Here is a 16,597-nt window from a genome sequence, read left to right as displayed (position 1 = left end):
GGGGCGGATCGAGGTTTGCAGCTGAGAGGGGCCAGCTTGGGGAGATGTCAGCAGTTCCTGTGTCAGAAGCATCTGGGCCGCTTGGGGGGGCTGCCTCCGGATGGGCCTCACTGCAGCAGGGACGGTTTTGGGGGCTGGTGGCTGCGTCGTCTGTAGTCTCTGGCAGAGGCTGGGACGTACGTTGCCAATGCAGACTCCGAGATGCTTCCCTGAGAGCTAGGACGGCTCCTGCCCAAGTCCGGAGGGCTGGGGCAGGCTCTGCAAAGAACTTACTTCCAAATAAGGACTGCGTCAGCATGGATTTGCGGGGGAACACGGTTTAACCCAGTTTGGGGGGTGTCCCAGAGGCAGGAGGGGAAGAAGCAGGAAAAGCTGACAAAGTGCTTTACACCTGGGGCTCTCAGGTCCCAGTCCCACTGGGGAGCCTCTGCCCAACACGTGCAGCAGACCTCTGTACTATCCGTTTGAGGAGTCGCGGGCTGGGGCATTTGTCACCCACTGCCACCCCAGGGTCACCTGCCTGCAAGCCGCCGGCAGCCCCGCGGCACCGTGGAAAGTTCTAGAGGGGCCGTGGCACCGGCACCACAGCAGCGGGGAGTCCTCCCGGCAGCGCTCACGTCTGCTCAGGACATCGCTGGTTCTCCGAGGTGGTGGTTGTCACAGCGCCACCACCAAGGACAGCCCCACTGAGCACGAGAAGCCGCAGTCCGTGCCCACGGCCGCAGGTGCTCCCGAGAGTCAGGCTGTCCCCCCACCGGCCCCGTCCGTCCCTGCCCAGCACCTCGGCTTGCTTCAGTAGCTGCCTGGCTCAGGGACCGACAGCCTGGTCCTGAGGGCTGAGCCTTGGTCACCTGGCCCTCGCTGGACTGCGTGTGGCTGCGGTGACCCACTCTGGGCCACGGCTGTGGACGCCCCGAGAGGTGAATCCTGCAGAACTGAAAGGCGAGCAACTCGGGTCTCCGGCTGCCAGGGGCTTCCGCTCGCTGGCGCTCCTGACGGCACTCAAGTGCGCAGGAGGCAAGACAGTCCGAGGTCACCCGGCCCGACGGATCGGACCGGTGCATCCATGAGCCCGGGCCGACGTGGCCTCCCCTCTGTCACGCGGCTCTAGGGACCCCAGCCCCACATGAGGTCACAGATTCCAGAGGAGGGGGAGGCGTTGAGGCCACGGGGTCGCCGACCCGATCACCTGGGCCACCTGGGCCGCTTCTTACGCAACGTTTTGACCCTCGAGGCTCGCTCGATCCTAAGCCAGGTGATGCCTTTCCACGGTCTGCGCCCGTGGACTGTGCCCACTTAGCAATGCCCATGGCGGGCGGCTCTGGGTGCACCTCCGCTCCGTGTCCCGTGGCCAGGTGCCGCGGCCACAGTCTCATTTGGGGGCAAATGGTTCTCAGGTGTGGCCTTGCCGCAGAATCCCGGGGGCGCTTCTACACACCTTCCGACAGGGGCTTGGCGGAGACCCACCACAGGCCCCTCAAGCCCCGCTGGACTTCCGGCCACAAGAGACAGGAAAGCTGGTGCCCAGCCCGGCCCTGTTGTCCGTACCAGCAGACTGACCTGGACCGTGAAGGGTCTCCACTCCTGAGTTCCTTGTCTTTGAGGTTGGCCTGGACACCTGTGGGTCCCCAGGGAAGGCGGCGTCCTTCTGAGGCCGTCTCTTTGCGGGTGGACGAGGGCAGCTTCCGGCCCTGGTTGGCTGTTCTCCATCACAGGATGGGGCAACACCAGCGGACCCTGATGTTGTCAAATAAATCCACCCATGCGGAACATGGGGACTGGGAATGACCCCGAAGTGTCCACAGACCCGCCGAACTGACTGAGGGGAACGTGGGCCAGGACCCCATTTACCCTTGACCTCTCTAAGCCTTCATGCTACCTGGGGGCCAGTTTTGACATTCTCTTGGCATCATCATCAACTCAGACCGTGTATCCAAAAGTGCTTCAAAACTGTGGGCGTCCTAGCCTGGGGGGCTCAGTCGGTGAAGCGTCTGCCTTAGACTCAGGTCATGGTCCCGGGGTCCTGGGATTGAGCCCCACATCGGGCTCCTTGCTCTGCTGGGAACCTGCTTCTCCCTCTGCTTGTGCTCTCTCTCTCTCTCTCTGTCAAATAAATAAACAAAATCTTTAAAAAAACAAACAAAAAACTTTGGGTGTCCTTTGTCCAGAGTGAGTCCCCCTGGATGACAGCAGGAAAATGCTGGAGGGACCCATATCACGGATGCGTGTATGGTCATGTAGAGCTCCTCCAGGGGGGACCGAGCCTCTCGTGCACGACAGGGGTCTGGATGGCAGAACAGGCTCGTGTTTCCTGCCGTGGCCGCTGACATCAGCCTTCCGCGTTCCAGCACTCAGTCATGCCTGCTCACACACGTCGAGCCCTAGTCCGCTGCTCGCCCATCCACCCAGGGCCACCACGGACCACAGATTCCCACGGGCGCCTGGTTTCCTTCTGGACCCTCTTCCCATCACCATGACGCCCCCCCCCCCCCCGTGGCCGTGATGATTCCCTCTCCTGCTGCAGCTCCCATGGTGGCTTTCCTCCTGTCAACACTGGCCAGGCAGATCGGCCGCCGCTGACCTTCTAGACGATGCCGGCACCCTTTCCTGTTGCTTCTGTGAAAGGCGCGTCTTCCAGGTCCCCCTCAGGACCCAGTGAGCTGGTGGTCCCCGCGGCCCGCATGGCCCCACCCCAGCATTAGCCCGTTCCGCGTATTCTTCCAAAGCTGTTTCAGTGTCGCAGGCACCACCACGTCCCAGCCTCAGAGAGGCTCCCCGAGAGGGTTAGGGCTGACTCCACTCTGCCGGCTGTTAATGCTTAGTTAGAGGTAAACGCCCCCATCTCAGTAAACTCTCCTCTGCGCAGCCTTCCATGCCACACCCCCGTCCAACCGTCTTCAGACCCGCTCTGGGCTCGACCTCAGGTTCCTGCTGGTACGGATCAGCCAGGAGCTCAGTCCCTCGGGGGCGGGGCGGGGGGGCTCTTCCCTCCCGTGTGGTCCTCGGCATCCCCGCTCAGATCGAGCTCGGGCCCAGCTGTTTGTCTGGATGCCGGGAGGAAGGGGGCAGATTCTGAGACGGACAAGTGTAATGGGTTGAAAGGTTTGTGAAGTCCTCATCCCTGGGACCTGTGAGTGTGATGCTGTTTGGAAATAGGGTCTCGGAGATGTGAGTAAGACGGAGGTTAAGGTGAGGGTATACTGGGCGAGGGTGTGGGCCCTACATCCAGCCCCTGGTGTCCCGTATGTGAGGACCTGTGGAGGGACCCAGAGAAGACTGTGTGAAGACAAAGGTGGAGATGGGAGTGACGCATGTAGGAGCCCCGAGGAGGGCCGGCACCCCCGGAAGCTGGAGAGAGGCAAGGAGCCCCTGTCGCCTCCAGGAAGACCCCGCCTGCTGGCACCGAGGTCTGACTCCGGGCCTCCAGCCTGGGACACGGTGAAGTCCTGTGGCCTAAGCCCCGAGGTCTGTGGTCACTTGTTAACAGCAGCGACGGGAACTAACACAGCAGGAGTCACTTTCCAAGGTCTCTGCCTCGGATGACATATTTCCTGTGACTCCAGACAAGGCAAACCTCCCTCCACAAACAAATGGAACATGGAATGGGAGGACAAGATTCCCAGGTGAACTTGCTTGCAATGACCCCAAACCCGGCCTCAGGCCGTACACGTTCCGAGCACAGGGGACCGGTCAAGGCCACCCCTCACTCATCCCTGGGATCTCCTCACTTATGACTGCGCCTTCAGCCTAACGGTCCAACCATCCGCCCTCTGGTGGAGGCAGCCAGGCTTCCTTAGATGCCGGGGAGAGGCCATACTGGCTCTCCATCCCCCACGGCGAAGGCTCTGCAAGCTGGCTAGCACCCCACTTTTCCCCAGCAGGTGCCCTCGCCATCATCTAGTGAGCGAGCCAACCCCACACTCACGTCCAGTGCACTTCCGTGCCTGTGGCCACCTGCAAAGGGGCCCGGGAGGTAGCCGTGTGCCAGCGGGGAGTGACGGCAAGTAGGAAAAGACCACAGACCCCATGTTCCTGAGCTGGCTGGGGGCCGGGGGCTTCTCCCACGGACGGCGGACGGACGGGTGTACTCTCTGCTCCCCCCAGAGATCCCTGAGGACCCATAGGGAACCCCCTTCCAAGGATCGATTCCCATGCCCCAGTGCTTGACGCTTGTCCTCAGGGAGAGTCACTTCCCACCCCTTCAGGCGGCCCTCGGCCGAGCAGGTCAGAGAGGGTCCTGGGCCAGAACAGAGATGGGGACGAGGAGAGCTTTGGAGATGACACTGCCCGTGTGCTTGGGCACTGCCCACCCTGCTGCTCTGAAATTAGAGGCGAGGCCAGGGACATGGCCCGGGGCCCTGGAAGCGTCTATGACCGGGAAGCTAGGGGTTTCAGTGTGAGAGATGCCGCCGTTGGAGCGGTGATCCAGTCCGAGCACGACTCCGCCTGGTCGAGAAGTCCTGTCATACGGTTGCTAGCAGTGCGGGCTCTGAACTGACCGCTTGGTCTGCATAAGCTCCGGCAAGCGACTCCCCAGCCCAGGACCCCCACATCCTCTTCTGCAGAGTGGGGCGGGGCGGCTGCGGGAATTAACTGGCCCTGTCAGTAATGAGAAGCACTTAGAACGGTGCCTGGCGGCTCCCACCACTCGCTGTGTGCTGTTCCCGGATACTGGTTGGCCCAGGGCACCCCCTGCCTGGTTGGGCCGGGGATTAGCCTTGTTAAAGAAGAAATGCAAAAAGAAGTCCACAGTCAGTATTTGGGTTTAGAGATTCAAGATAGGGTTTGCAGCCAGAACACAGCCTCACCATCCCCGCTGCGCCTTGGAAATTTCCTAAACTCTTCCAGCAATTCTAGGAGCCTCAGATTTTCTCCTCGGTGTGGTGTAGTGCACGCCCCAATGTCGGCTGTCCTGGGGGTGGGCGGGGAGGAGGCCGACCGATCCTGAGAAGTGGGGAAAGCTCAGGTCTCCTGGCCATGGGGGGCTGCAGGAAGCAGGCATACAGGGGGGAGGAGGGAGGGGCGCCCACAGGCTCATGGGAGCTCCGGGCACACCCAGGTCCAGGTTCAGTGACTTCACACGGTGGAATGTGGTAAACACTGTGATTGGCGCTTTGATTCTTCAGACAGCTGGTCTACCAGGGTGGCATGGGATGCCCCACGCAGAGCACGGACGGTCATGAAGGGCCCTCCTGCCCCTTGCAGCTCCTGCTCCTGAACTCAGCAAAGTTCGGAGGGGGGCATGGTGGGGTCAGATGGGGGACAGGCCAGGCAGGTTTTCCAGCCTGCTCTCCAGAGCCTCTGGGGTGCCTGCCCTGGGAGCACAGAGGCTGGAGCTCCACCTGGGCCGAGTACGACCAGGCGGAGGCTTGGAAGCGACTCTTCTGGGCAGCCTGCGGGGCCCTGCCAGGTCAGGAAGCAGCATTCCAAGTTCCCACCGGGACACAGTTTTCCACGAGCTTCTCTGTTTCCGCACATCCTTATTGGCAAGATGCCAACGGCCTTTCGTTCCGGACTGTCTCTTCTAGGAGGTTTGTTGAACGAACAGCTTGGAATTCTCTTTCATCCAGGAAAGGGCGGGTTTTCTGTTCATTATGGAATATCTGGGTTCTCTGAGCTCGGATTCCTGTCCTGGAACCCGCTGCGTGTGCGGTGCCCGCCCGGCTCCCTCGTGCTCTCCCGTGGGACGCAAGCAGGCCGGCGCAGAGTCAGCGATGTTCGCACCACCCCCTGGGCGGGGGGCAGTCCTTTGTCTCTGAACCAGGACTCTCATGTCTTCTGACAGCCTCTGCCCAACGGAGGGGATCACTGTCCCAGAAAGTTCCTCAGCCGCGGCTGCAGACAGGACGCCCCGGTCAGAGCTGGCTGCTCTCGTCTTGCAAGCACAGGCCGGCCCAGGGAGGGTCTCAGGACCCCCTCAGGCCATCGCCGTGAGTTCGCACCAGTCCCTCCCCGCGAGTCCGTAGAGAGGACGGAGACGGGACAGAACCTAGAAGGCCGTTTCAGGTGAGAAGATTAGGTGTTTGTTTTCCTGCTGCCGTGTGCACAGGGCTTGTGAGGAAGACCAGAGAAGAAGGAGGAAAGGGCACAGAAGCCACGCACTCTCCCCGCGCTCCCCTCCAGGTTAGGGGGCTTCCGAGGTGAAACGTCCCCTGCTGAGTCTCCACGGGAGGGGCCGCGAGCTGCCCCGGGCTGCCCTGGAAGGGCCACGACAGCGACAGAAAGAAACTTCTTGCCCTTTCCTGAGAGCCGAGTCGGGGACCCTGCCCTCCCCGGTCACCCCCCACTCACAGGGCAAGAACCTGCAGCCCGGCAAGTGGGCCGCTTCCCCGTGTTCTGTGCCTCCCAGGCTATTGGCTCCTGCCCTCCCGAGCGGGGCTACCAGGTTCCACCCCAAGAGGGCCTCACCCCTGCACGTCGCACTCCACTTTAAAACACCTGGCGGCCCCTCCTTCCAAGCCCCTGTCAGGATGGTCCCTCCCCCGGTGGGCCCAGGTGCACAAGCATCTGGATGGGGTGGCCACAGTCTTCACATCCTTTGCCTGGGATGCCCTACGTTTCCCTCCACGCCGAGGACACACCCAGGCATGACCCTGGAGCAGCTGCCGACCACCAGCCGTCCCAGGAACACTCAGGCCCACTGGGCGGCTGCACGCGGAGGCTGGTCCCCCTCAGATCAACCTCGAAGACACAGCTCTTGGGGCTCCCCAGAGGTGCTGAGGCGAGGAGGTGGACAGGTGTGCCGAGGCACCGGGGTACCTGCTGGGGACGCCTGTCTGGTGCCACTTCTCACAAGGCCACGGCCCTTCCCCAGGTGAGTGTGGCAGGAATTAGACGAGGTCCCCTCCTGAGAGCAGTTTATCAACCACGGCTGTCCTGCCCGGGGAAGGGTCACTGGGGTTGGCACGGGTGTCAGGGGTCAGCGAGGGCTGCATGTCACCTCTGGGGATGGCTGACTGGGCCCCGCCCATGGGAGGCTGCTGACCGTGGGTGACAAGGTCTCAGGGACTCTTTCCCCAGCTTGGGGATGCTGGGGTGCTTTCCAACAAGACAGTGCCTGCACACAGCCAGGCTGCCGGGCCATCTGCTGGTTCGCCCGGGCCATCGGCAGGGGTCCGGCCTCCTTCTGTCCCACCAGAGCCACTCCTGCCTGGCCCGAGTGAGCATGAGCCCAAGCGTGCATGTGTCTGTGTGCAAAATTAGCTCTCAAAGGTCACTGCAGACTCCACTCTGCAGCCAGCCGTCTCACCTCCCACCCTCAGTCCTGCGGCTCTCGGGACAGACATCGGGGACGCACAGATGTTTGCATATCCATTTTGTTCTTCACAGTGGATTTCCAGAAGTGGAATGATGAGACCCAGAGGCTTGGGATGCTTGTTGTCACCTTGCTTTCTAGAAGGCGGTCCCAGCTGCACCTCCTCCCAGTCCCTTCGCAGGGTGGGGTGACTGGATACCACCTCGGTCTGGAAGCCTGACCCTGGGGCAGTGTATACACAATACCAGGCTCTGGGGCCCACTGAGGCCCCAATCTCAGTCTTCGAGTAAAAGGCAAAGAAGACTGTGGAGGGCGGGCTCAGCGAGGTGGAGGCACCATGCCCAGTGCGACCCCCGACACCCGTGGCTGGGTGTGGACAGGCTCCCGGCTGCAGGCAAGGGTTCAGCCAAGGCGCTCGGGGCCTGTCTCGCTCTGTCCCCGTGTCTCCCTGTGATGCTTCTAGTTAACTACTGTTTTCTTGTGGCTAAAATAGCGCCCACACGCAGCCCCCACGGGGTGGCATTGCCATGGTGACCGTGGTTTTGGGTGCTGCCTCCTCAGACGCGTCTCAGGCTTGCTCGGGGTTTTAAATATAGTCCCGGGCAGCTGCGGGGACTGAAATCGGGACAGACTCCATGTTCCAGGAGGGGAAGAGCCTTTCCTTCCTCAGTGCCCTGGCCCCGCTTGTCCCGGGCCCTAAGGAGAAGAGCTGCGCTCCGTGGACACACCCAGCGGGAGGGAGGCCCTGCACCTTGCGGGTCCTGCGACCCCGACGAAGCAGGGGGCCGCCCAGACCCTCGGTGTCCTCTTTCGGGGAAGGGGCCCATGAGACCCACGTCCTAGGGGTCCTCCCAGGGGCGGCGGGGGGACTCTGGGAGTGCGGGTGCCTCGCTGCCCCCGCTCGTGCGAGGGCCCGGGGCGACCGCGGGCCCCCGGGAGGCCGTGGGTCGGAGGTTCTGAGCTGCTCCCGCGCTCCTGAGCCGCCCGGCCTCCGCCGGACACGGCCGCTGCCAGCCCCGCGCCAGGGCGCGCACGCGCACACACGCACGCGCGCACACGCACGCGCACACACGCACGCGCACACACGCACGCCACACATGCACGCGCACACGCGGGGGCCCCACGGAGGCGTCCCACGGGCGCGCGCAGGCGCAGCAGACCCCGCGCGCCGGGCCCGGGATTCTGGGCGGGGACCGTTTACTGTAACGGACGACCTCGCCGCGGACGGGGACTGCGGGGGGCCGAGGGGGCGCCTCAGCCGCGGGGGTCGGGCCGCGTCCTGGGCGGGGGCGGGGCGGCGGCGGGGCCGTCCCGGACGCCCCCCGCCCACAGCACCGCCCACCGGGGGGCTCCCGGCCGCGTCCCTCCGGCGCCCTCTGCTGGGCCAGCGCGGCACTGCGCGGACGCGGGAGGCCGGGGGGCTCCCAGCACCTGCGCCCGGACGCCCGCGGCGCAGAGGCCCCCCGCGGTGGTGCACGCTGTGCCCACGTGTCGGCGGCGCCCAGAGCGAGGAACCCTCACCCTCGTCCTGCAGCAGCGCCGGCCCGGCTCGCAGGCCACGGTGAACTTGGAGCAGATGGGGAAAGTGCTCGCCGGCACGGAGATGTGCACCAATGTCTGCGACACACCCTTGCCGAGACACACGCACACGCGAGACACACGTGGGGGTCCTCACACAACACACACACTCGGAGACAGATGCACACCCAGGCCCAGAAGCCCACGGAGATGAAGACGTAGCCCTCCCTCTCCTTCTGGGCGGGACCTTGGCAAGTGAACCCAGCGACCTTTTCTGGAAGCTCCCAGGGCCCCGTCGCTGGCTTCCCCTCCCTTCTTAACGCAGCCCTAGAGGCCCCTTGGGGTCTGTTCCAGCGGCTTCTGCAGCCTCGCCCTGACACCTCCAGACACCCCTGGCCCCTGGGGCCACAGAGCCTGTGCAGGAGCCACCCAGCCTGCCTGTCTTGCTCTCCTGCCTCACAGCACACATCCCCATCCCATCACCAGGCTCTCTCCCGGGGGACCTGGTCAGACCCGGCTCTCCCTACGAGCTGCCACATCTGTGTGACCAGTGTCGGGCACCCATCTCCCCACCGGTGTGCAGTTTCCATGACAGAGCCGCCGCATCTGGCGGAATCCGCCCCAGTGTCTCGGCATCCAGCAGGCCCGTGCTCAGCACCCACTGAACACATTCATGGACAAGGGAAGGGAATGTTGTCTCCTGAACCAGTTTTTCCAAATCCTGTCCTCTATGACAAAGAAAGGAAACACCTGCTGCCCCTCCCCTCTCCCAGCTGTGTGCGAGCACATGCCCTGGGCTTCCTCATTGCCTGGGGCGGTCTCCCAGCAGGCGGGAGGCCCCGATAGCCACCTCCTTCTAGACAGTCCCGAGAGGACACTAATGCAGCCCGTGGGGTCTGATGAGGAAGGCAGGCCCCTGGGTGGGGTTCTGCAGGGAGGTCTTTTCGGGAGGGACCCCCACCGAGGCCTTTGCTTGTGTCTGATGAGGCTCACGGAGCTTAAACTCCACCTGGCTTTCGCCCCACCCCTAAAGCATCTCGACGTCATTTGAAAGCATCCTCATAAAGAACATTCATGGGAGAAAATCAGAGGCCAAGCTAGGTGGGGCCTGGCCACCCTCCTCCCCAGCCAGCGCCGCTCTGGGGTCCCAGGTGACAAGAGAGGGATGACCTCCCTGTGGGGTTTGTCGGGAGAGGAGGGAGGCAGGGCTGCTGAGGTCGCTCCTGACCCCCTGCTGTGACGTTGCAGACTTACAGCAGGCCTCTATCACTTTAATAAGCCCTTTTTAAAAGCCCACACCTTTGTGTTTTTTTTCATTTTGGAAATAATAAGTGTCATTATGAAGGCATATGAGGCGCTGGCAGGGAGAGCTGGGAAACAGAAGCTGCTGAGAGCTGGAAGGGACCTGTCCTCGGCCCCAGGGACTTTGGCAGGTCTGTCCTTGGGCAACCAAGTCCACCTCCCCCCCCCAACCTTCCCCCTCCCTGTCCCCTCACTTGGCAGACTGGGGAGGCAGTAGTCCTGTCCAGGGCCCCTCAGCGCAGGGCCTGGATTGGCATTTCTAAGGGGTGTCTGCCTACTCATTCCCTCCCTCATTCGTTCCATGATGTGCCAGACACCCAGACACCGGGGGGACACAGCAGGGACCTACGCTGACTGGGTCCCAACCCCTGTCACGTGTGGAGTGGGGAGTGGTTGGAAAATCTGGGGACAAACACCTGTGCCTGTTGCCAGGGCTTGGCTGCCTGCGGGGCCACCTGCTGGCCGGTCCAACTACGCCCTCTACTCTTGAGGCCCTCGGGGGGGGGGGGAAGTGCAGGAGGCCGCCCACCTCTGGAGACTGTCCACAGGCCTGGTGGCAGGGGGGACCCGTTGTTTTGCAGAGCTGTTTTGGGGGGAGGATGCAAAAGCCAAAGTCCTCCACATCCCGGGGGCCACAGGTAAGTTTTCTGGGCACTGCACATGACCCATGTGCCCTCACCTGGGCCTGGGACAGGATGCATAAGAGACTCGGGTTAGACCCTTCCCCTGGCCCTCCTCCTCGAATAGGCCTCTCCCCTGCCAACCCTCATGGAGAACAGAGCCCCCCCCCCCCACACCTGGCCCTCAAACCCTGCAGCTTCAGGCTCGGCCCCGCCCCCCACCGTCTTCCCTCCCGGGGATGGGGGTGCTGCGGTTCCAGACGCTGCCAGTACCAGCTTCCGGGACAGAGGTTCCATGTGTCAGCTCAGATCACAGGTGAGGTCAGTCCCCACAAGCGCACTGGGACCCTCGAGGCTCCCACCCCAGCAAGGGCTTCCCTGGTTAGAAAGGGCTCTGGGGCCCGACTTGGCTGTTGTGTCTGGTGGGGGACATCAGAGAAATGGTGATGCAGTGAGACGGACAGACGCCGGCCCATCCTGCCGACAGCGGGTGGTGGCATCCAGACCCGGACTTGCTGCTTCCTGCCCTGCCTTTCAGGCAGGAAATCAGAACGCCAGGGAGATGCTGTGGGGTATCAGAGGATCCCCCTCCATTCGGAGATGGTCTGTGCCCACGGAGATGCAACCCTGTCCTCCTCCAGTCGGGACTGGCCTGAGGCCATGTGCCCCGCTGGGCTCTGGACGGTCAAGGGCACAAGGCCACAGCGCCAGCCATGGGCTGCTTGAGGGGCCTGACACAGGGACGGGTGCATCCCGCACACACTTGCCACCTGGATGCTGCTGCTGTGTCAGATTTCTGCTCAGCCCCATGGGCACCATGCTGCTCCCCTGGCGTGGCAAACCCTTGTACCCCATCCCCTTCATGCCCAACTGACAGCCACAGAGCTCTCTGTGCTCATGCCGGGGCTGTGGAGGGATCACTCGCAGGGTGCGGCAGGGGAGCTGAGTAACCCGGGCATCAGGGATAGGAAGTGGAGACTCAAAGGAAGTGTGGGTCTGGGCAAAGGTGCTTCTGGGAGAGGGATGCCAGCATGTGCAAAGGCCCTGAGGCAAGGGGAAGCAAAGTGGCCAGGTATCTGGAGGGGAGAGGGGCAGGATGAGGATGGTGGGAGATGAAGGCAGAAAGGAATGGGGCCCCAGATCCTGTAGGGCCTGTGGACTTTTCCTGAGAACAGTGGGAATCATTGGGGGTTTTAAACACCAGATTGATGGACATGGACCGACTTATGTTTTTAAGGAAATTGGAGGCTGCTGCATGTGGCTTGGACCAGGGGTAGCGAGGAAGGTGGTGGGATGTGGCAGGAATACTGGAAATATGCTGAAGGTGGTGCTGCCAGGATTTGCAGACGGAGGCGTGCGGGCTGTAAGAGGGAAAGGAGGTTTTGTTTTTTTTTTTTTTTTTAAAGATTTTATTTATTTATTTGACAGACAGAGATCACAAGTAGGCAGAGAGGCAGGCAGAGAGAGTGAGAGGGAAGCAGACTCCCTGCCGAGCAGAGAGCCTGATGCGGGACTCGATCCCAGGACCCTGAGATCATGACCTGAGCTGAAGGCAGCGGCTTAAACCACTGAGCCACCCAGGCGCCCAGGAGGGTTTTTTTTTTTAATATTTTATTTATTTGACAGAGAGAAATCACAACTAGGCAGAGAGGCAGGCAGAGAGAGAGGAGGAAGCAGGCTCCCTGCGGAGCAGAGAGCCTGATGCGGGGCTCGATCCCAGGACCCTGGGATCATGACCCGAGCCGAAGGCAGAGCCTTTAACCCACTGAGCCACCCAGGCGCCCTGGGAAAGGAGGTTTTCGAACTGAGCAAGATCTGCTAGGGTGAGAGGGGTGTGTGCGTGCGTGTGTGCATGTGCGTGCGCGTCGTGCGCGTGTGTGTGTGTGTGCGTGCGTGTGCATGCGCGTGTGTGGGGGGGGTCAGGCTCAGCAGGAGTTCGGGGGAGCGACTTGCCTCAGGTTGGTGTTTGGAGCCCTAAGTGGAAATGAGATGCAGGGGCTGGGGGGGGGGCGGCATTTAAGAGTGAGACCAGGAGGAAGCAGCAGAGGGAGATGCAGGGGAGAGCAGGCGGGGGAGCAGGGGGAAAGGCAGAGAGCAGCACCCTAGGGTCAGAGCTTCTAGGAGGGGCCAGACAACTGCCAAGGGTCAATCAAGAAAATGTCTAAGAACTCACCATTGTATTCAAAACACAGGAGCTGATGACAGTGCAGGTGTGGAGGGGGGCGGGGGGGGTGTTGCTCAGGAGAAAGTAGCGGGTGATGGAGCAGGGATGAGGACTGCAGACTCCTGGCTGTTTTGTTGTTAAGAGGAGCAGAGAAACAGACAGGTGGGGACAGCTGACAGCATCTTAGGTAGGTGAAAGGCAGGTTTTCAACAGGTTTCTCTGGGTCCATCTCTAGGGAGAATACGAGTTCCATGACCATGACTGTCCGCTTGGTTCTCCAGGCTCACCCCAGGGCCTGGTTCCCAGGAGGTGCCAGGAAGTGTCCAGGGAATGAGAGTGTGGGGAGTCCTGGAAGTCCCTCTGATTGTCCAAGTGGGGCGTGAAGGCTTGGCCAGGCCTGGAGTCCGGGGTCAGAGGTTGCCAGCTGGGTGGTGTGGGGAAGGGGAGGACGAGGGAAGTGCCGACCTGAGCTGGCGTGCCCACCTGGTGCCCAGGTGAAGTCCTGCAAACGCAGATTTGGGCCCTGGGGATGCAACCAGGATGCGGCCCCTGAGGGCCCTGGAGAGTGTCCAGACGAGGCTGTCCAGATCAAGTGCCGCAGGGTTATTAAGACCCACGGAGGCTGGAGATTCAGAAATGAAGGTCACGGGCGACGTGGGTAAATGCAGTGTCCTTGTCCGGGCCGAGGAGTGATTTGGAGCAGAGGGAACCACCAGCTAGTGTAGACAAGACTTCGGTACAACAGGATCTCGGATTCCGCAAGGAGAGGAGAGCAGCTGGGACGAGGGAACCAGCTGAGCCGGACCGTCCCCGCGACGCTGGCTGGGTTCTCTGCTCCCATCCCTCAAGTCACCGGCGACCCTTTCCCACTGTCCCTTAGACCAGCGGCTCTCGGATCGCGCTCACCTGCGAACTACCCAGGGCTGGGTTGCACAGACCGCTGGAGTTTCGATTCCGTGCGTCTGGGCTGCGGCACCCGAGGTAGCTTGTATTTCCAACAGGTCCCTGGGGCGCTGCAGCGCAGGGGCCCCACCTGGGAAGCGCGGTGCCCGGAGCCCACCTTCCCGAGGGGTCAGCGCTCGGGGCCGACGGCGCACCGCCTCCGGTTGCCGGGCAGAGCCGGGCCGCGCGCGCCTCCATTGGCCGCAGGTGGGCCGCGCCCCGCCCGACAGGTAGTCCGCCCCGCGCGGAGCCATTGGGTCGCCGCCGCGGGGACCCCCGGGGATTGGCCCAGGTAGCGGCCCCGCCTCGCCCTCATTGGCCGCAGGTGCCACCGCCCCCGCCCCGGGACCGCCCGTCCCGCCGATTGGCCGCCCGCTGGGCCTCGGGTCGGCCATGTTCGGTCCCCCCCCCCCGCCACCCCCGGGCCTGACGCCGGGATTCCGTGCGCGCCCCTAGCGCGTCCCCGCTGGCCGTGCCCCCGTCCCGCCCGGCCCGCCACCCAAGTTCCGCGGAGTTGGCCGGCCCCACGCGCGTGCCCTGGATCCCGGCGCCGCGCGCGCCCTTCCGCGTTCCGCCGCCGGCCCCACCTGGCGCCCCGGCCGGCCGCTGGGTCCCCGCGCCATGGCCCGAGTGCCCGGGGCGCGGCGCTGACGGCGGCCGGCGGAGCTCGCCATGCCCAGCAGGACCGGCCCCAAGATGGACGGGAGCGGCTGCCGCGTCCGCCTGAAGGCGCACTACAGCGGGTGAGCGCCTTGCGCCCGACGGCGGGGCCGGGGGGCCTCGGGCAGAGCCGGGCGCGGGGAGACGGCCCGGACCGCGCCTGCCGTCGGGGACCGTGTCGCCGCTCGTGCGGCGCGGGAGGGAGGGGACGGCGAGGCCCCTCCGGGCCCAGGGGCGCCCCGGGAGGTCCTGTCGCGCCGTCGCCGTGGAGGGGGCCCGGGACGCGGAGGGCGTTCGAGGCGCCCTGGGACGTCGCTCGCGGGAAAGCGCGCGGGGCGGGCGGGGTCGCCGGGTCCTCTGGCGCCCGGGCGCGGAGCGCTGCGGGTGCGGGCGGCCGCGCGGGTCCCTGCCCGCCCCGGCGAGGTCTTCCCGGGCCGGACCCGCCCGGAGGACGTTGCGGGGCCGGAGGCGGCGGTCGCCGCGCGCTCCCCCGCCCTGGGCGCAGCCCTGACGTTCGCTGCGGCGTTGACTGGACGTTACGGCCACAGACCTGTAAGACTGAACTTTTCGCCAAATGGAACTGCGGGCAGAGTTTTAAAAATAAGGTTTTCCTAAACTTTTCCCAATTTACCCGGCCAGACGTCTCCATATGCAAGAACAGTTTGACGACCCAGGGGGAAGGTCAGGTGCAGTGAGCTGCCCGCGGGGCGCGAATCGGGGCGGGGAGCGGGTCCGCGTGCGTCTCCAGGCGCCGCTCTGTTGGGACCGGATCTTTCGGACTCTGAGCGGCTCGAGTCCGCCCGCGGCGCCCTGGACTCGACCTGCTCGCTGTAAAATGGGGCGAGCGGGTATCTCAGGGGTCAGAGGCCGGGAGCGTCTGGCCCCTCCCGCGGAGCAGCCCTGGGGCGGGCGGCGCCCGGAGGGCGGATCCTGCCTCCGCCCGAGCACTGTGCTCGGGCGGGAGCTCAGCTCCTCTGCGGCGGCCTCTTTGCGCCGGTGGTCTCGGTGGTCTCGCGGGTGCCTCTCCGCGTGCATCTCCAGGCTGAGGAGGGGCTTGGGGCCCTTGACCTCGCGAGAGCACCTTGTTTGGGGTTTCAGGTCGGAACTCCCCTGTCCTTTCTGCCCGCCTCACCTGGGTCACCTGGGAGCAGGCTGTGTGTGGGAGACTTGGTGACAGGGCCCTGGGAAAATGAGTTCTGGGGGGAGGACGGCCAGCCCCCCAAGAAGAGGCCCCCGAGTCCTGTCTTCTGGCCTGGAAGGGTGGTTTGCCTATTAAAACTGGTTCTCAGACTCTTGGGGGGGGGCGACATCTTGCCTTGCTGGTGGGTGAACCGTGGGGAAGGCGGACCCGTGTCAGAGACAGTCCTCTTCCCATCCGGGAATCGTGGGATTGAGCAATAAGCTCCTCTGGGAAAAATCAGGGTTGCTCCTCAGTGAGAGGAAGTCCGCACCCCAGCAGCCCAGGGTGGGTGGGGACTGGACCCCCCCAGGCTGTCTCCCGGCTGGGTTCAAGTAGCCTCCTTCCGGCGCTGAGGGGAGGAATGGAGGCAGGCAAGGCTGGTCTCCGCCAAAGCTGACCGGAGCCCTTGGGAGTTCCAGAGGGAGCCCCACTGTCCCCACCGCTGCCCCTGACTTTGGCCTCTGGAGAGCGCTTTGGTTACTGCCAGTAATGTGACCTGTTGCGTCTCGTTTCCCTGGGCTGACAGGCCCCCACTCATCTGTTCCCCTCATTCCCTCCCTCCCTTCCCTCCACCCCCTCCCCCCTGCTTTCCGCTCCTCCTCTCCCCACCCTTCCCATCCCTTTTCCTCTCTTCCTCCCACGCCTCCTTTGTCCCTCTGTGCTTTCAGTCCTGGGTTCTGCCCCAGGCTGCACTGGGGTTCCTGCCCTACCCCAGCTCTCTCTGCCTCTGGCCTGGTCCCTCTCCTGGGGGACTTGACTCCTCCCCTTCTGAGTTGGGAGGGGCAGGCCTCGGTGCTCTAACGAGGCTGGTTCTGGCTGGTTCTGGGAAGCGCCGGTCAGGAGCTGCACTTGTCTGACCGACCCCTTGACCCCTCGACGTGTCTGGGTGGGGCTGTGCTGCCCTCTCGCTGCTGGAAGGTGGTTTGGGGGCAGCAGGGCCGCAGCGGGAGGTCAGA

General features: G+C 63.8%; 1 protein-coding gene across 2 annotated transcripts in view; it reads left to right on the top strand.

Annotated features, from left to right (window-relative positions):
* Positions 1–14,223: 14,223 nt before the first annotated feature.
* The window catches only part of PRKCZ (protein kinase C zeta), a 95,667-nt gene continuing 93,293 nt past the window's right edge, over positions 14,224–16,597 (top strand). For both annotated transcript variants that reach the window (XM_080800658.1, XM_080800657.1), the window contains exon 1: positions 14,224–14,544. Coding sequence is in view for 1 of the 2 variants with exons in the window: in XM_080800657.1 (XP_080656783.1) it covers positions 14,474–14,544 (71 nt within the window). In the remaining variant the exon portion in view is untranslated. The remainder of the gene's footprint in view (positions 14,545–16,597) is intronic.

The sequence above is a fragment of the Martes martes genome (genome assembly GCF_963455335.1).
Source record: "Martes martes genome assembly, chromosome: 4".
NCBI classification, from domain to species: Eukaryota; Metazoa; Chordata; class Mammalia; order Carnivora; family Mustelidae; genus Martes; species Martes martes.
Note: the sequence above shows the minus strand (reverse complement) of the source record. Positions and strands in the feature narration are given on the sequence as shown.